We start from the raw sequence: 15,768 nt of genomic DNA on the forward strand, positions 1-15,768 counted from the left end.
CTCTTCTATTAGCCCAGTGATTGGGAAAACACAATCTGCAGACAAATCTAGTCCACTGTCTGTTTTTGCCAGTAAGTTTTATTGAAGCACTGCCCCATACACATGTTTAATATTTATAGCTGCTCTGTAACTACAACGGTGGAACTGATTAACTGAGACAGCATGTCTCACTCCTAAACCTACAAATTTACTAGCCGACCCCTTTTCAAAAAGCAGTGTGTCCACCGTATCTCACCCTAAAATAATCTGGGACATCTCCACCACAAAGCAGTAGAAGACATTCGCTGAAACAGGATCTAGCCCTAGTGACCGTGTTAGCCAAGGGCCTGCCAACAGTAAGCTCTCAAACACACCGTTGTTGAAAAACCAGGCAGAAAGGACAAGGGGGTGCGAGGAGGAAGGGAGTTTAGGGTTTTCCTTCTCCCAAAACTAATCTGGAATCCCTTTTCTTCTCAGAACATTTTAAAAACTAGCAGATCCTGCTGGGCGGTGGTGTGCGGTGGTGGCGCACACCTTTAATCCCAGCACTCAGGAGGCAGAGGCAGGTGGATCTCTGTGAGTTCAAGGCCAGCATCGGCTACAGAGTGAGATCCACGATGGGCTCCAAAGCTACACAGAGAAACTCTGTATCGAAAAATCAGAAGAGAAAAAAAAAAAAAACTAAAACTAGCAGATCTTTTCCATGCTATGGTAGGGTATTTCAACATAGGAGTCCTCTAGACTCCTAATGAATGACCTGAAGTTACTGTGAAGTTCACTTTAGGCTAACAAAGATAAAAAAGTCATTTAGCAAAACAAAAGCCCTTGTTAATTTTTATCTCCTTTCCCACACTCTTTTTTAGACGTATATTCATCGACTGCTATTATGTTTTTTTAGTATCACCCACTGCACTAGGACAAGTCATCTTTTCTGGGATGATGAACCCCTAAACAGTCTGGATTTGGACAACCAAAAGGGACTAGCTAAAAACAGAGGAGGAAAGACTCGAATCAGTGGGTCCATTACACTCTTGTGTGTGTATGTGTACATGTGTAGGCACAGGTGGGTGGTTATGAATGTGCCTGTGTCCACGTGTACACTATTCAAAATTGAAATATTCAGCTCCTACAAGTATTAATAGGACAGTAAACATGAAAAATATTTGCCTATGAATATTTCCAAAGATGACCTATATAGTTAATTAAGCATTATCCCCAAAAAGATATATCTGGATGAAAAGGAAACATCACTAGTCCAAGAACCCATACTACACATTCAAGCTGCAGGAAAACGGTGGCCCGTGTCCCTAGAAATGACAAAGAGGGTCTGTCCTTCTGGCTGCAAAGGCCATCCTACTGCTTATCCAATGCCAGAACTGCAGGGGCCCCAAAAGAGCAGAAATGCAGGAAATCCAGTAGTGATCAAATGCTCCCAGATAGGTGACCCAGTCTTTAAAATACCTTTTTAAGTTATTATGTTCCATTTCAGGCAGATAAATAATGATCAAAATGTCATTTAGCAAAACAAAATCCCCTCTTAAAAAGCCAACCAGACATGGGGGAAATGTCACAGAGAAGAAAGGAGACAGAAAAACAGTATGTCTACAATAAATGAAACAAAAAGAAAGTAGTCCAATAATCACCAAAGGCTTCCTACACCTAGTAAGGTGATTCTGAAAAAGCGGTCGTCACAAACTCAGGAAGCATTCAAAATGATGAAGAACACCAGCATTCTGCCATAAATCAGCCCTGTGTCCCTCCTTCTACCACAGGCAGCTGCTCAGGAGACCTTCATAAAAGAAGAAAGGATAAACGAACAGCCAATAAATCACACGCGAGGGCTCGACATGCCCAAAAGCAGAAGTTTGACTTTCAAACTGTTCGGTTCCAAGCAAAGAGGAGCTAAGAGTTCCAAACCACCACACCACTCACTCCACAGGAAAGCCGCCCATCTCATCTGCCCACACTTACATAAGAGCTCCTCGGAACTGGCCTGAGAACAGATGTGGGCCACCATATGCCGAGCCAGGACCTTTCACCCTTGTAAAAATCAGAAATAGCTGCCCCTGGAAACACCAGCAAACGGCTCCACTATCTTTGACCCAGTTACTCTGCACTCTGCCTAGTGGGTGGAAGCCGGGAGAGTGTTGAAAGGCTGGCATGGGAGACCGAACAGAAACTGAAGTACAACAGCCTGGTGATGACAGTGACAAATGTCCTTGTTGTATATTAAGTCTCAACTCGATCGTAACACCTGTATAGTACTTACTAGTGTCCCATTCTTTTAAATTACACACACGCACACAGTTGAGCATTGGCTGGAACCGTTGTTCCAGCCAATGCATTCTGAGGAAATGCATCGTCGTCGTCGTGTGACTTTTCGTTGTGCAAACACCAAAGAATACATTTGCACAAACTAAGACACCTGCAGTGTCACTAAGAAAGAGATGCAGTGCTCACTATCACACACAGCTGACTGTAGACTGAAGCATCATACGGTGTGTGTGAACACACCCCATTATGAAGTGGGTGCCATTATACTCATTTTGCACAGAAGGAAAATGAGGCATAAAGGCTACGCAGCACGTGAGGGACAAAAAAAAAAAAAAAAACTGGGATACTATTGCACTCAGCATGGCTCCCTCATCAGTGGCCTTAGCCATCACTTAGGCAGCCTCTCGGCCCAACCACTGGTTAGGGTACCTTATCCTGTGTACCCTGTACCAAAAGTTGATGACACTAAGAAGCTGCAGCCTATGTCTTCATCCTAGGAAAAAAAGAGGTCCAACACAGAGCCATGGCTAGCCCAGTGGCAACCTCTATGCCATTCACAACAGGGACCCCAGCAAGTTGAACATGGGCTTGTGCAGTGTCTCAAAGGTGTACGTGTCTAAGTAGCCCTAAGGATGGCACCAGAAAGTCTCACATTACTGTCTAAGTGGAGGGGGACGTGGGCTTGGACATCAGCCAGACCTAGGTTCAAATTCTGTCTCCATCACATCTTAGTCATGACATCCAATTTTCTCTAAGCCTTAGAGATGACAGTAACATGAAATAACATGGCTCTATACTTCCCACATAGTGTTAACAGCATACTATGGCACAATTGTAGTACAGTAAGTAACCTTTGTTAGGTATTTCTTCTCTGTGTCTGTGTGTTGTATATATTGTTTGCATGTGTTCGTGTGTGTGCAGATGAGCGTATACTGTGTGTCTGTGTCCATGCGGAGGCCAGCAGTCAATGTCAAGTGAATTTCTCAATCGTACTCCGACTCAGTTTTTGAGACAAGGTCTCTCAGTGAGCCTGGAGGTGCACAGTGTGGCCAGGCTGGCTGGCCAGCAAGCCCTAAGGATCCTCCTGTGTCTGCCTCCCCAGTGCTGGGATTTCAGGTGCATGCTGCAGCACCCAGCTTTTTACATGGATGCTACGGATCCAAACTCAGCTTCTCATGCTTGCAGGCCAGGCATTTTATTTACAACCTGCACCACCTTTCCAGTCCCATTCTGCATCACATTTAACCTCATCCACAGACTCACCTCTGAGTTTCCATCTACCTGTTTAAAACTCAGTTTAGATTTTACACAAGAACCTCCAACCCAATTACTCGGAAATCAGTTTCACTTTATTCCCCAACCTGTTCTGCCCTGTTCCTTATGATAGTACGTGGCCCCGTTAGTCATCCCAGAGCTTGCGATAGTTTTCAAACACGCCCATAAACTCTTAACTGTCCTCCCACCAAGAGATGTCTCTCCCCTTTAAACCTCAGTACGCCTTTGTGAGTGCCATGATGAACAGAACAGCAGAAAGGATGCCAGCTAATGACACTGAGGATAGATGAGAAAAAGCCAGGTGGAGCCTGACGTTTTTCTCGGTACATTAGCTCTGCAAGCCTTCAAGTTCCACATAAGAAGTCAGACTACCCAGAGGCCACCACACAGAAAGACCACTGACAGAGATGCCACCACCCAGTCACAACAGCATTCCCAGGCCCGATGCCAAGCGCGTGTATGAAAAAGCTCTGAGATGGACCCAGCTACCGCCTGATTCTACGTCATGAGGAATCCTGAGTAAGACTAACTCCCCCACTGAACCTGGTCAACCAACAGATTCTTCAGCAAAATAGTTACTGTGTTTCAAGGTCATCTGTTTTTCTGAACTGGAAAACCAAAACCATGTTCAAACCCCAAACTCAAGACTTTACCTTTGAGGTCTCTTCCTACAGTCCACATCCAATTACAAAATCTCTGTAATTGGTAAATGATACTTATCTATTTAAATGGCCCATCTATGTTCTGCCCTCGCCTGACTGTGAACTCCACTGGCTCATTCCTGGATCGGCACAGCATCTCCCTAACTAGTCTCTCTGCAGGCCGCTCTCCTCTCCTCTCCCCTCCTTTTACAGGCGGGTCTAACCACGTCACTCCAGGCAACCTTTGAAGGTCAGATTATAACTACTAGCTGTGGATTCCACAGCTTGGGGTGAAGTCATTGCTCCAAACCCTGCCCCAGTCATACAGGGTCCTTGAAGCCATGATGTTATTCACCCCCAAATCTCCGCACAGCTGTTCCATGCCTGGCCCTGACCATGCCTGTCCCCCAGCCAACCCTACTCAACTTCAATTTTGCAAATTAAAAATAATTCCTCTGGGAAGCCCTCCTTGGACCCCAAGGCTACGCTGAGTTCCCCTTTTCTATGCTCTTTTTGGTTTCCTTTATTTTCTTTTATTCCCATTATTTACTCAGCTCCTTTATTTTCCTCTAAATAAATGATACTACCCAAAAGGCAACTGCTTAGTTTTCACTGCACGAGAGTTCTTAAGCAACATGAAGGAAAGTCGATGTCATTTATACACTTGTCTATCTCTGGTGCCTAGGAGCACCAGAAAATAAAGGCTGTATAAGTAAAAGTAAATTGAGTATATATACTGACTATCTTTCTACTCATGCAAATCATCACATAGACTCTAATGTATCTCATGTTTGTGAATGAGGAATTGATGGTCCAGGGTGACTTCTATTCGACCAGATTCCTAATATTTGAGTTTTAGAAATAAGTACATTCTAAAAATATACATATAAACTCGAGCACTTGGGTATCATCTTTTAATTCTGCCTTATAATAACCTTTTGAGCTAGCAGCAATTAGTATCATTTCAAATGGAAAAGCTAATCTAATATCCACAAAAATCTGGAGATATAATTTCCTAAAATACATAAATTAATTTATGATCATAGTAATAGCCCTCTGTCTTCTCTCTGTTGCCATAAATTGAATTGAGAAATACTTCACAGTACACAGATTACAGATGAAACATCTTGGGCAGACTTCAAACTCAGTTTTATTCTCTCTAACAAAAAATACATACAGATTAAGTTGTCACCAATCTTTCAGCAACTAAGACAGTTGTGACTGCTCAAGTCTTCTAGAGCTTTGGTCCCCACAACCATTTGAGACAGACAGACAGACAGACAGAGACAGACAGAATTAACAGATCCCACAACTCTCACAGGGTAGTTGAAAGGACAAAGGAAAAGAACGGACAGTTACTTAGCATTCCCCACAGAATCTGGCAATCTTCCATCAATATTAATTAGCATCACCACCACCACCATCTTCGCTTCTACACTTTATCATAACAAAAAGTGGCTGGTTGTGTTCAGAAACAATTCTAAGTACATCACAAATATTAAATTATCTAACCAATATCAAGAACCTTAAAAATCTAGGTAACTTTTGACCCAAGAAATCTACTTTTAGGATTTGATCCTAAAGTACAATGACCCAGAAAGGAGTAAGAACCCTGCCTATAACAGTGTCCCTTTTAGAGTTTCACTGTGCACATTGGCATGTGTGGCTGGCTGTTCATTGTACAGTAAAGGAACCTGTTTAGCTCTGACAGTACCCCGAACCTCTGGGGCACTGGAGTCCCTCCTGTAGTAAGATTCACCACAGCGTCATACACCCACTTTGGACAATTCACTCTAGGAAAACCCCACGCGTTTATACGATGTGCTAGTTAGTTTTAACTTTCAGCCAGACACACGCTGGAATCCTCTGGAAAGAGAGGCTCAGTCGGGGAATTGTCTAGATCAGCTTGACTTGCGGGCGTGTCTACAAGGGATTATCTTGACTATCAACTGATGTAGGAGAACGTAGCCCACGTGGGCCACGCCATTTCACTGGCTGTGCCCTGAACTGTGTAAGAGTGAAAAAGCTAGCTGAACGGAAGCAGTAGGCAGCATGGGACGGTCGTTTCTCTCTGCTACTGACTGTGGATGTGACATGAGCAGCTCTTTAGAGTTCTGTCACGAACTTCCCCTCAACAGTGGACTACAACCTGGAACTCTCAGCTAAAACGAACCGCTTTTCCCCTAAGTTGCCCTTGGTCGGTGTGTTTTCATCACGCCAACTGACATGAAACTAGAATACACGGAATGTCACTGACAGTGTTCGTGACATTAGCCAAAACTAGAGGAAACATGTGATGCCTTCAGGAAAGGTGGCTAATGAGTGAATTCCCATTCACAGGTATAATGCAGAATTCCATGCTGCAGAGGAGAAACTATTTAAATTGAAATGTTTGTAAGTACAGTTGCATAAAACAGGGTTTTTCCCCCCATTATAAGTCCAGGATGATTTTCTACATGGGTAGTAGGTCATATACAGACTACAGGACAATCTACTAAAATGCCTGTCAACTGTCTGTGGTTGCTAGGTTACTGACTTTCCCCCACTGTGCTCTGCTGTGTCTTTCTCTAGGCTTTTACTTTAATAATAAGCATGTTATCAAAATCATCTCAGTCCTGACACACCCACATTCAGCTCATGGTTAAAGTGATTAGAAAAGCAACTTCAAAACCTCAAGGGAAACAAACTGGTGGACTTCACAAAAGCTCCCATTAACCTAACAAGATTCCATTTGGATGACTTGCATGGAGTACTAAAAACACCATACACACCTCTCAGGACCAGCCCTACCTAGTCCCTTAAGAGAGTGTCTCACCAAGCACAGGTAAGATCTCTACAGCTAACCCAGAACGGTAACATCCAAACCAGAAACATGAACCCAATACTCACTGATCTAAGCAACATGTATTTAGCTCAAAATCATCATCAGAGTAGGTTTCCAAAGAGCAGTATGTCACAATTCCTGTACAAACTTTAATATACAAAATACTCTACAACTTAAGCATCCGTACATTTATCCTAGAGAGGCATGAAAACAAGACCCACTAACTTCCGGAGAGCTGTCACCAATGACAGTAGGTGTGGACAGAGTGTGAGCCTCAGCTGTGGCCTGGAAGTTCCTTTTTTTTGGGGGGGGGGGGTGCTTGTCTGCTTTTTAAAAGCATTGAAGCTTTGACATTAAAATGCAAAATATTAATACCTGTTGAATCCAAGCAGTAAGGACACAAAAGACGGTTCCCAAGTTGTGGTATATTTGTACACTGTGTGAAATACATTGCTGTGATCGGTGTAATAAAAAGCTGAATGGCCAATAGCTAGGCAGAGGTTAGGGACTTCTGGGGACAGACAGGACTCTGAGAAGAAGAAAGGCAAGGACACCAGGAGACACGCAGAGGAAACAGAAGGTGTAAGATAAAAGAAAGGTTATGCCATGTGGTAGAACACAGATTAATATAAATGGGTTAATTTAAGTTTTAAGAGCTAGTTAGGAACAAGCCTAAGCTATAGTCCGAGCTTTCATAATTAACAGGAAATCTCCGGGTCATTACTTGTGGGCTGGCAGTCCAAAGACAGTAAAACAAGAAAGCCTGTACATTCCCTTCCTTCCTTTTCACTCCTGACTTCACGTTCAGATTGGCTGGAACAGTAAGACTGTCCGTGCTGCAGTCAATGGTCCCAGAGGAGCTCTACACTCACATGTTCTTCCCCAACAGTCAGAGGCAAAAATCAACAACTGTCCTCTCAGACAAGAACCCACAGGAATCCCTCTCTCAAAGACCAGAGAAAGTCTTGGGCCCAAGGATAAGCAGGCCAGTGGTCAGACTAGTTCCCATCAAACCAATTTACAATGGAACCAGAGGAGTTTGTCCTACAAATTCAACCTTTCAAGTGGCCAGTCACTCAGAATCGTGTAGGTGTGTTGGGCTGTGAGTCAAGGAGCCGAGGCCAATGTTTATGCAAAAAGTGAAGGCGGGCCTAGGTGTGAGCAGGTGCTTGCCTCAAGGCACACACCCACACAAGTCCTTGGAGTTCCCACAGGAAACCAAGTGACAGCAGCAATCAAGTGACCCTTCAATTTGCAGCATTAGCCTGGGCACCTCCTACACAATAATTCATTATACTAGCTGAGCTTCATGGAACAATGTTTATAAGCACAGGTTTGGGAATCCACCAAGCTGGACTTAAATGCCAGCCCTGACCCTCTCTACTGGTTGCATGATCCCAGCAAATATTCCACCTTTCAGAGCCTCAAGTTTCCTCTTCTCTAAATCTGTTGTACGCAACATTTGATGGCCAGGATTGTGGCACGGCTAAATTAGATGATGAAAATAAAATCCTCTGCACTCCACTTGGTGCACGACCCTCCCTCCACTTCACCAGGCTAGAATTCAGTGACTGAAGAGGGATGAAGGCAGCCAGGGAACTGGTATGCATGCCGGTCCCAGCTCAGTATTCTAGCAGTATCTCTATTTCAGCACAAGAAGCCGGGACAAGCCATATAAATGGGGGGAATCAATACAAAATGAAAACACAAAACGCCTTGCTCAAAATCAGGAATATCAAGATAGTGATGGAGGTCCACCAGGACTCCCTGCTCAGACTTCTGAAGCATTCGGGGGAGATGCCACATCATAACTAAAAGTAGCTGCAGGCTCCAAAATAGCTTGTCCCTGCCTTCACCTCCAAGTCGTGCAGGACTTTAATTCCCAAAGATATGTGTTAATGGTACTAAATGGTTAGAAACTCAATCCAACTTTGGTATCTGGAAGTGGAGGTTTGAGGTGATGACCAGATCACTATGGTGGAGGCCCCATGATTGAATCCTAGTAATTTTACAGAAGGAGAAAGACCATACCAACATGGGCACATCTCCTATCTCTCCAGGTAAAGCTCTGCCACATACCAGAATTTTTCCAATAAGAAGGCAATCAGTAGATGTGACCCCTGACCTTGGATGTACAGAAACATGGGTCCAAAAAAAAAAAAAACCTTTATAAAAATAAAATGTGACTCTGACACATCCTTATAGTAATAAAAAGCTACCCAATACTTCATCATTAACTCAATTTATGAAAATATCAGGGAAAGCTATCATACCCTCACTAAAAAATCCCTTATAGCAAATGTCATCTGTTGAAGGCCATAACCTCCTTGTGGCCTAGTGTTTGGGAGTCAGGCACATCTCCTAGGCTGTACTTGGTAAAGGCATACAACAGACTTAACAAGTAGATCTTGAGTGCTGGTAACAGGAGCAAGAGGAACTAGAGCCGCAGAAGGCAGATGTGGTCCCAAAAGTGACAGTAATGACGCTTAGTAACCCGTCTGTATCTGCTGATGAAATGTTAGAGCCGGATGATCACCTCAGTGACCAGAAGAAAGGCATTACGGGACAGAAGGCTGAGCACACAATACCTTCCACCCAGTCTTCTCAATAAAGGTTACTTGTATTTACATGAAGCATGTAAATATCCACCTGTTTTCCATCAGCTTTTACTACCAAGTGCCTGAATCCCTGCCCTGCGTTAGAGAGAATGGCTTGGAGGGAGAGACAGTGAAAAGGGGGCCCTAGAGCTACAAGGCTACCTCACTCACTTGCTAGCTCTGTAAACCTGGGGAAGCGTGGGGGAGGGGGTGTGTGCGGGCGCACGTGTGCACATGCGCACGCCCTCCTTAAGCAGGTACAGCCTATGACCAAGAAACTAGGCCAAGTTCATCAGTGAATACAGAGAAGAAATCTTAGTAAGTTAACTTTACTAAATCCCAAGCCTAAGAGACAAATGAACAGCTGACAGCACCTAAGACCAATCGAGCAGGTCTTGACACATTAGCAAGTCTCACTTTACATTTCATTCCGTAATGAAAACAAAGAAACGCACGCAAGAAAGAAGTGCGCTACGAAGGCAAAGAGCATGTCAGAACCTGCCTTATCTCCATAGGCCACCTCAACCTCTCCCGCCACAGGCTCCCCAAGAGCCCTGTGCCTTGCAGTCCCACAACCGAGGGGAGCACTGTAATTCATTCTCCGTGGCTTCCAGGAACATACACAAGGAGGGCTTGCATGAGTATTTGCTGAATGGGCTAAAGAACATGTGAGTAGGCTGCAGAGACGATCATGCAGAAAACCTGAGTTCCACACGGGGCAGTTCACAAGTGTCTATCACTCTAGGTCCGGGGGTCTGACGCCCTCTTCTGGCCTCTGCAAACACTGCATATGTGGTGTATACACACTTGCAAGCAAACACTCATTTGTGTACTATATATATAAAATGCAAATAAACCTTAAAAATGTGAGAATGTGGCTTTACTTTTTAGAGGCATTCAATGACCCTCAAAAGTCTTATCACTTCTTGCTTCCTGAATACCCTCCCAATTCTTCACTATATGGAGACTAATTTAAAACGCAACCCAACCCTTACCATTAAATAACAGTCATTCCTCAGGAAGTGTAATATCAGCAACATAATCATAATGTGTTAACATTTTTATTTGAAAGCCAATGTACTGTTTATATATATAATTTACCTCCACTATCTGTTTTAATCATCACTGGTATTCTGTGGAGAATGATGAACTGTACTGTTGCTGTGTTGGTACAAAGAGGAAAAGGTGAAACCCACACCAATGAACATGCAAGGCAAAAACATTTTGAACTGAAAGGAATGTAGAAATTAACCCTGTCCACCCTCCCTAGAAAGAAATTCATAATGTATCGTTTTATTATAAGTTCTATTCTGGTAGACTTATAATATTCTCTTATTCTTTCCTATTCCTATAATAGTATTAATTAGTTATAATAATAAATAATCCTATTCATATAATAACTTATTCTATCCTATTTTTTTCTCTTTACAAAGTTCTAAACATTACCTTAACCCATCAAAGCAAGAGAGGTGTGTGCCGGGCGGTGGTGGCACACGCCTTTAATCCTAGCACTCGGGAAGCAGAAGCAGGCGGATCTCTGTGAGTTCGAGGCCAGCCTGGTCTACAAAGCAAGTTCCAGGAAAGGCGCAAAGCTACACAGAGAAACCCAGTCTCTGAAAACGAGAGAGAGAGAGAGAGAGAGAGAGAGAGAGAGAGAGAGAGAGAGAGAGAGAGAGAGAGAGATGCTGCCTATTGGTGACAGCTAAACCCTGACCCATTCACCTGTCTGGGTAGAACATGACTTACAAACTCCCTCAAGAGAAAGGGGAAGGAGATGTGACCTTCTCAGCTGACACCCGCATTATCTAGAAAAGATAAGACTTTCACGTTTAAATTGCTAAACAAATTCTATCTTGATAATCTTGAGTATAAAGGATACATTCTGCATTCCGAAAGTCAAAGCACCTAATCCAAACAGATATTATCTGGCCTCAGTTTAGAAGCCAGAAACGGGAACCGAACTGCCCCTCCCACCTCACATTCAATCAACATGTAATCCTGGGCTCTAGCCTCATGCCAGGCGCCAAGCCAGGCCAGTGCCAGGTGTAACATGCAGTTACTTAGGATTTGCAAGTTATCACTCTCTCCCTGAACCAAGAGTAATAAACCTCTGTCTTAAACATTAAGGCGGAACCTCCCCCTTAGCTGTCACCTCTGAGAACATTCAAGAAATTAACTGCAATCTCTAAGATCAAAGAGTTCCCTTCATTCATCTTACCATCTCAGTCCCATGTGCACGCACACATGCACGCACACACGAGGACGGACGGACACACACACACACACACACACACACACACACACACACACCATCTCTTTCTTCCTTCCTTTGGACTCACCTCCAAACAAGAACAATTAAGTGATGACACCCAAATAAAGAACAATGGACAATACCTCCACACACAGCGTTTCTTTCCAACATAACAACAAAAATGCAGAACACTGTTCCCAGAGAAGAAAGAAGGCCACACACCATTACTCCGTCAGGAACAAGAAAAGAGCACTTACTCTAGTCCACTCGGCAAAGCCTGCAATCCAACTTGGAATGAAAGAAACATTTTCCCCCCTTCCTGGAAGGTAAGTAAAAGAACCTAGGAATCAATTTACTTCACAAACAAGATCCGAGGCACGATCAAAGAAATCGATCCTGTATTTTTTTTTTCAGAAATGGGATTTTAAATAAACACCCTGCAAAGACTATACGTGAGCAGACAAGTCAACCTGAAAGACAGGAAGAAAGGAGTGATGTAGTTCGCCCTCTTCTCTGAGAGCTCATCAGCAAAAAGCAAGCACCATAAAGCTACCTCGGGAGCTGGTGTTGGCTCTGTTTTCCCTCCGATCCATTTAATAGTGGAGGACTTTCTTCAGTGTTTTCACGACGGTACCTAACACACTCCTAAAACCTGAACTGTTGCCTTTAAGGTTGTGCTTTCTGCTCCTCAGAGGAGAGCCAAGGACTTTGACGGGGCTGTTTCGCTGCACTTGGGAATTTCTGGAAGCACAGTGAAAGCGACAGAAGAATGATCTTACACTAAGGGCGGACAAGGGGCTGGGGACACAGCAGGTAAAACAAACAAGCCAGGTCAGAACCAGAGCCCAGGGACCGGGACCTAAACTCTCAGCGGAACCTATGCCCACAAATACTCATCCGCCTGTCCTGAACCTACGTCTAGATGGAGGTTAACCTGAGTAATGTTGAACACTGTTTTCCCTCGGTGCTTTTAGTGGGCCTGGCACCCCAAAGACAGCTGTGTGACAGAGTTCTAAAACAGTCTCGACAAATAATGAGAAAATGATGAGAAGCCCCGAAATCCTCTTTGAAGCACTACTTAGTTAGTTATCAAAAATTAGCTTCCAGCAGTACAAGTCATGTAGCCTATACTTTCTTCTTCTCTGGAATTTTTTTCCTCCACAAACTGACTTTTACTGGGGCAGATTACAAGAGATAGCCATAGCACTGTATGGAATAAACTCAGTCATTTAATTTTGAAAATAGTCTTCTGGACGTATTTGAGACTCACCAACCTACAAGGCACCCTCGTACTTTAAAGAATGTTCATAAACAGATAACTCACTTAAACTGGCTCCAGCAGTGAGTGTGGGTAACACCCCTTTACGGCCAAGACAGAAGTTACTGCCGTAAATATGCAAACAGCAAAACCAAATTTCAACTCAGAGTCTTTGATTTCGGCTTCGCTCTCAAGCCCGTGCATTAACTGCTCTCCATCCTTGCCAGTGAGTTCATCAAACTCTGAAGCTTTAGCAGAAACGTATATTCCTGCATATCTAAAATAAACCCTCCTGCACAGGTAATGTTACAAAGGCAGCCCTCTCCTTGATCTGGAAAGCACTCCGTCTTTCTCGGTCCAGCCTCAAGTGCAATTCCTAGAAGGCACTGGCAAAACTCTGCCAGGCCAATCTGCAGCGGAAAACCATGTGTCCTACAAGATGACAGGAGGGCCAACGCTTCTAACCATCTCCTTGAGCTCTGCAGGGCAACAGCGGTTCAGCCTCACACCATCAACACAGTAATTGCATGGGATCGAACACAGCTCCTGTCAAGGAGGATCTGCATGACCACAAACGGGCAGCTCTGTGGAAATACAATGTCTGGAACAAAAACACAAGGCTTGCACAATTCTAGAAACACGTACGAGTATTCCGTTCCTGCGCTGTGCTTAAAAAAAACTTTTCCTACCTAAACTTCCCAGCACAGGGCAGATTTAAAACCGGCTGCCAAGCCGTGCACAAAGCAAAAGCGGCGTGCACCACAACCAGAGCCGTGGGGCAATGCCTGTCCCTGCCCAATCCTGAGCAGGCCGGGTTGCAAATGTGGTTTAGTCCAGTCTTACTTTCTGGTAATGTGTTTTTAAAATCCCGCCGCGACCCAGGTCATTCCTTTAGAGATCTAATAACAACCAAATGACCGGACCTGCCGGGCACTTAGCGAGCCGTTCTGCTTATGGCTCTTTAATAGCACCTGGAGTTCTGCGAAGGGGAGAGCGGAAAACTCCAGCTTCCCCGGAAAGAAAGTCCTGCGCCGGGAGCGTGGAGAGGCGCGCGGAGCGGAGCGTGGCCTCAGCGCCCGCAGCCCCGCCGCTCCCCGCCGCGTCCGGGACCTGTCAACCCGGCCTCCCCCCCTCCCCGACGCCGCCCCTCAGAGCCAGCCCCGGGGAGAAAGCAGCCCAGGGCATCCCATCCCAAAGAAAGAAAGCCAGCCGAGAGGCTGCCTTGCGGCTTCCAGGCGTGGGGGGCCATGGGCCACCGCGCGATCCGAGAGGCGACCCCGCCACCCGCGCCCCCGCACCTACCAGATAATCCATGTACAGAAACGCCTCAGTTATCCGGAGATCAGACATCCGGCAGCCTAAAGCATCCGGAATGACTCCGAACCCGGAAAAAAAAAAAAAAAAAAGAAAAGAAAAAAAAAAGCAGCGTCTCGGGCTGCGAGAGAGCAGCTCCTGAAAATGCCAGCAACAGCGAAAATCGCCGAGAGTAGCCGAGGAGCCGAAGATTACACCAGGGGAGCGGCGATTGGCCGGGAGGGCGGGCCGAAGGGAAGGCGCGCGCTCATTGGCCCGAGCGCCTATAAAAGGGGAGGCACCCCGGCGGCGGGCAGCAGTGAAGCGCGGGAGTCCGGAGGGTGCTGGTTCCTGTGTGCAAGGCGGGGGATGGGGAAGGAGGGAGGGAGGGGGCGGGGCGGGCAGGCGGGCGGAAGCGCCGGCCCGAGATTGGGAAAGGCGCAGTCGCCGGCCGAGCTTTGGGGGCTCCCCCCTGGCCTACGATCACCTGGAGACCCCAAGAAGCTCCCAGCCCGAGGCCGTAGGGCGGCGGTGTCCCCGCCCCAGCCCTTTGTAGGACGTCCGCTCGGGGCGGTGGGAGGCGTGGTAGCCACCGAAACTTTACTTTCTCTCCCCAGCCCCGGGCGCTTTCCTGTGGCCTTGAAGCACCCAGGACCTGCGGGTTAGAGAAGGGCGGATGCCCTCTAAAGAGGCAGGCTGGGCTGGGGAGGCGGGGAGAGCTCGCCAAGACGCTCCGCTAGGGCGGACCATTTGAACGTGAGCTTCCTGCGGCTCTGAACCAGCGTTGGCCCGGGGTAAGGAGCCCGGAGGCTTTCTTAGAACCCTAGACAACCTCGGGAGAAGCCACTAGGAAGTTGTTCACCGCGAACACTGGAGGAGAGAGCCCATCGGTTCTTTGCATACTTTTAAGTCCAGTAGCATTGACCAATATCCAACGTCCCTGAATAAAACGGGCGGTCGGATTGTGAAAGCCCTCTAAAGGACCAAGTAATACTGTTTGTGATCCTTATCTTAAAAGGAAAAACACATGCAAGAGCAGATGCACTTGAGACTTGTGCGTTTCCTGGTTTTAAATAATTTGGAATTGGGTGAAACCAGGGTCAAACAAGAAGTAAAGATAACAGTCAAAGCTGGATTTTTTTTTCCCATCCTCCAAGATTGAGGCTATAAAGGGCACATACTCGGTTAAGGCAAAAATAAGACAAGATAAGCATGCCCTTTGGAGTTGGGTATGGGGAGAAGTAAAACAAAACTCATTACAAAAATGAGTATTAAAAGTATGCCATAACTTTTGTACCAGAAATTCCATTTTTACATTTTTTTAAGATTTATTTATTCATTATGTATACAGTGATCTGCCAGCATGTATGTCTGCA

General features: G+C 45.5%; 1 protein-coding gene across 2 annotated transcripts in view; it reads right to left on the reverse strand.

The window, feature by feature from the left end:
• The window catches only part of Arl15 (ADP ribosylation factor like GTPase 15), a 389,534-nt gene extending 374,957 nt beyond the window's left edge, over positions 1-14,577 (reverse strand). The window contains exon 1 of one of the 2 annotated variants that reach the window (XM_028884550.2): positions 14,402-14,577. In XM_028884550.2, coding sequence (XP_028740383.1) covers positions 14,402-14,449 — 48 coding nt within the window. In that variant the 5' untranslated portion in view covers positions 14,450-14,577. The remainder of the gene's footprint in view (positions 1-14,401) is intronic. The other variant, XM_028884554.2, reaches the window with a different exon arrangement.
• Between the last annotated feature and the right edge of the window lie 1,191 nt (positions 14,578-15,768).

This window comes from Peromyscus leucopus, chromosome 11 (assembly GCF_004664715.2).
Source record: "Peromyscus leucopus breed LL Stock chromosome 11, UCI_PerLeu_2.1, whole genome shotgun sequence".
Lineage (NCBI taxonomy): Eukaryota > Metazoa > Chordata > Mammalia > Rodentia > Cricetidae > Peromyscus > Peromyscus leucopus.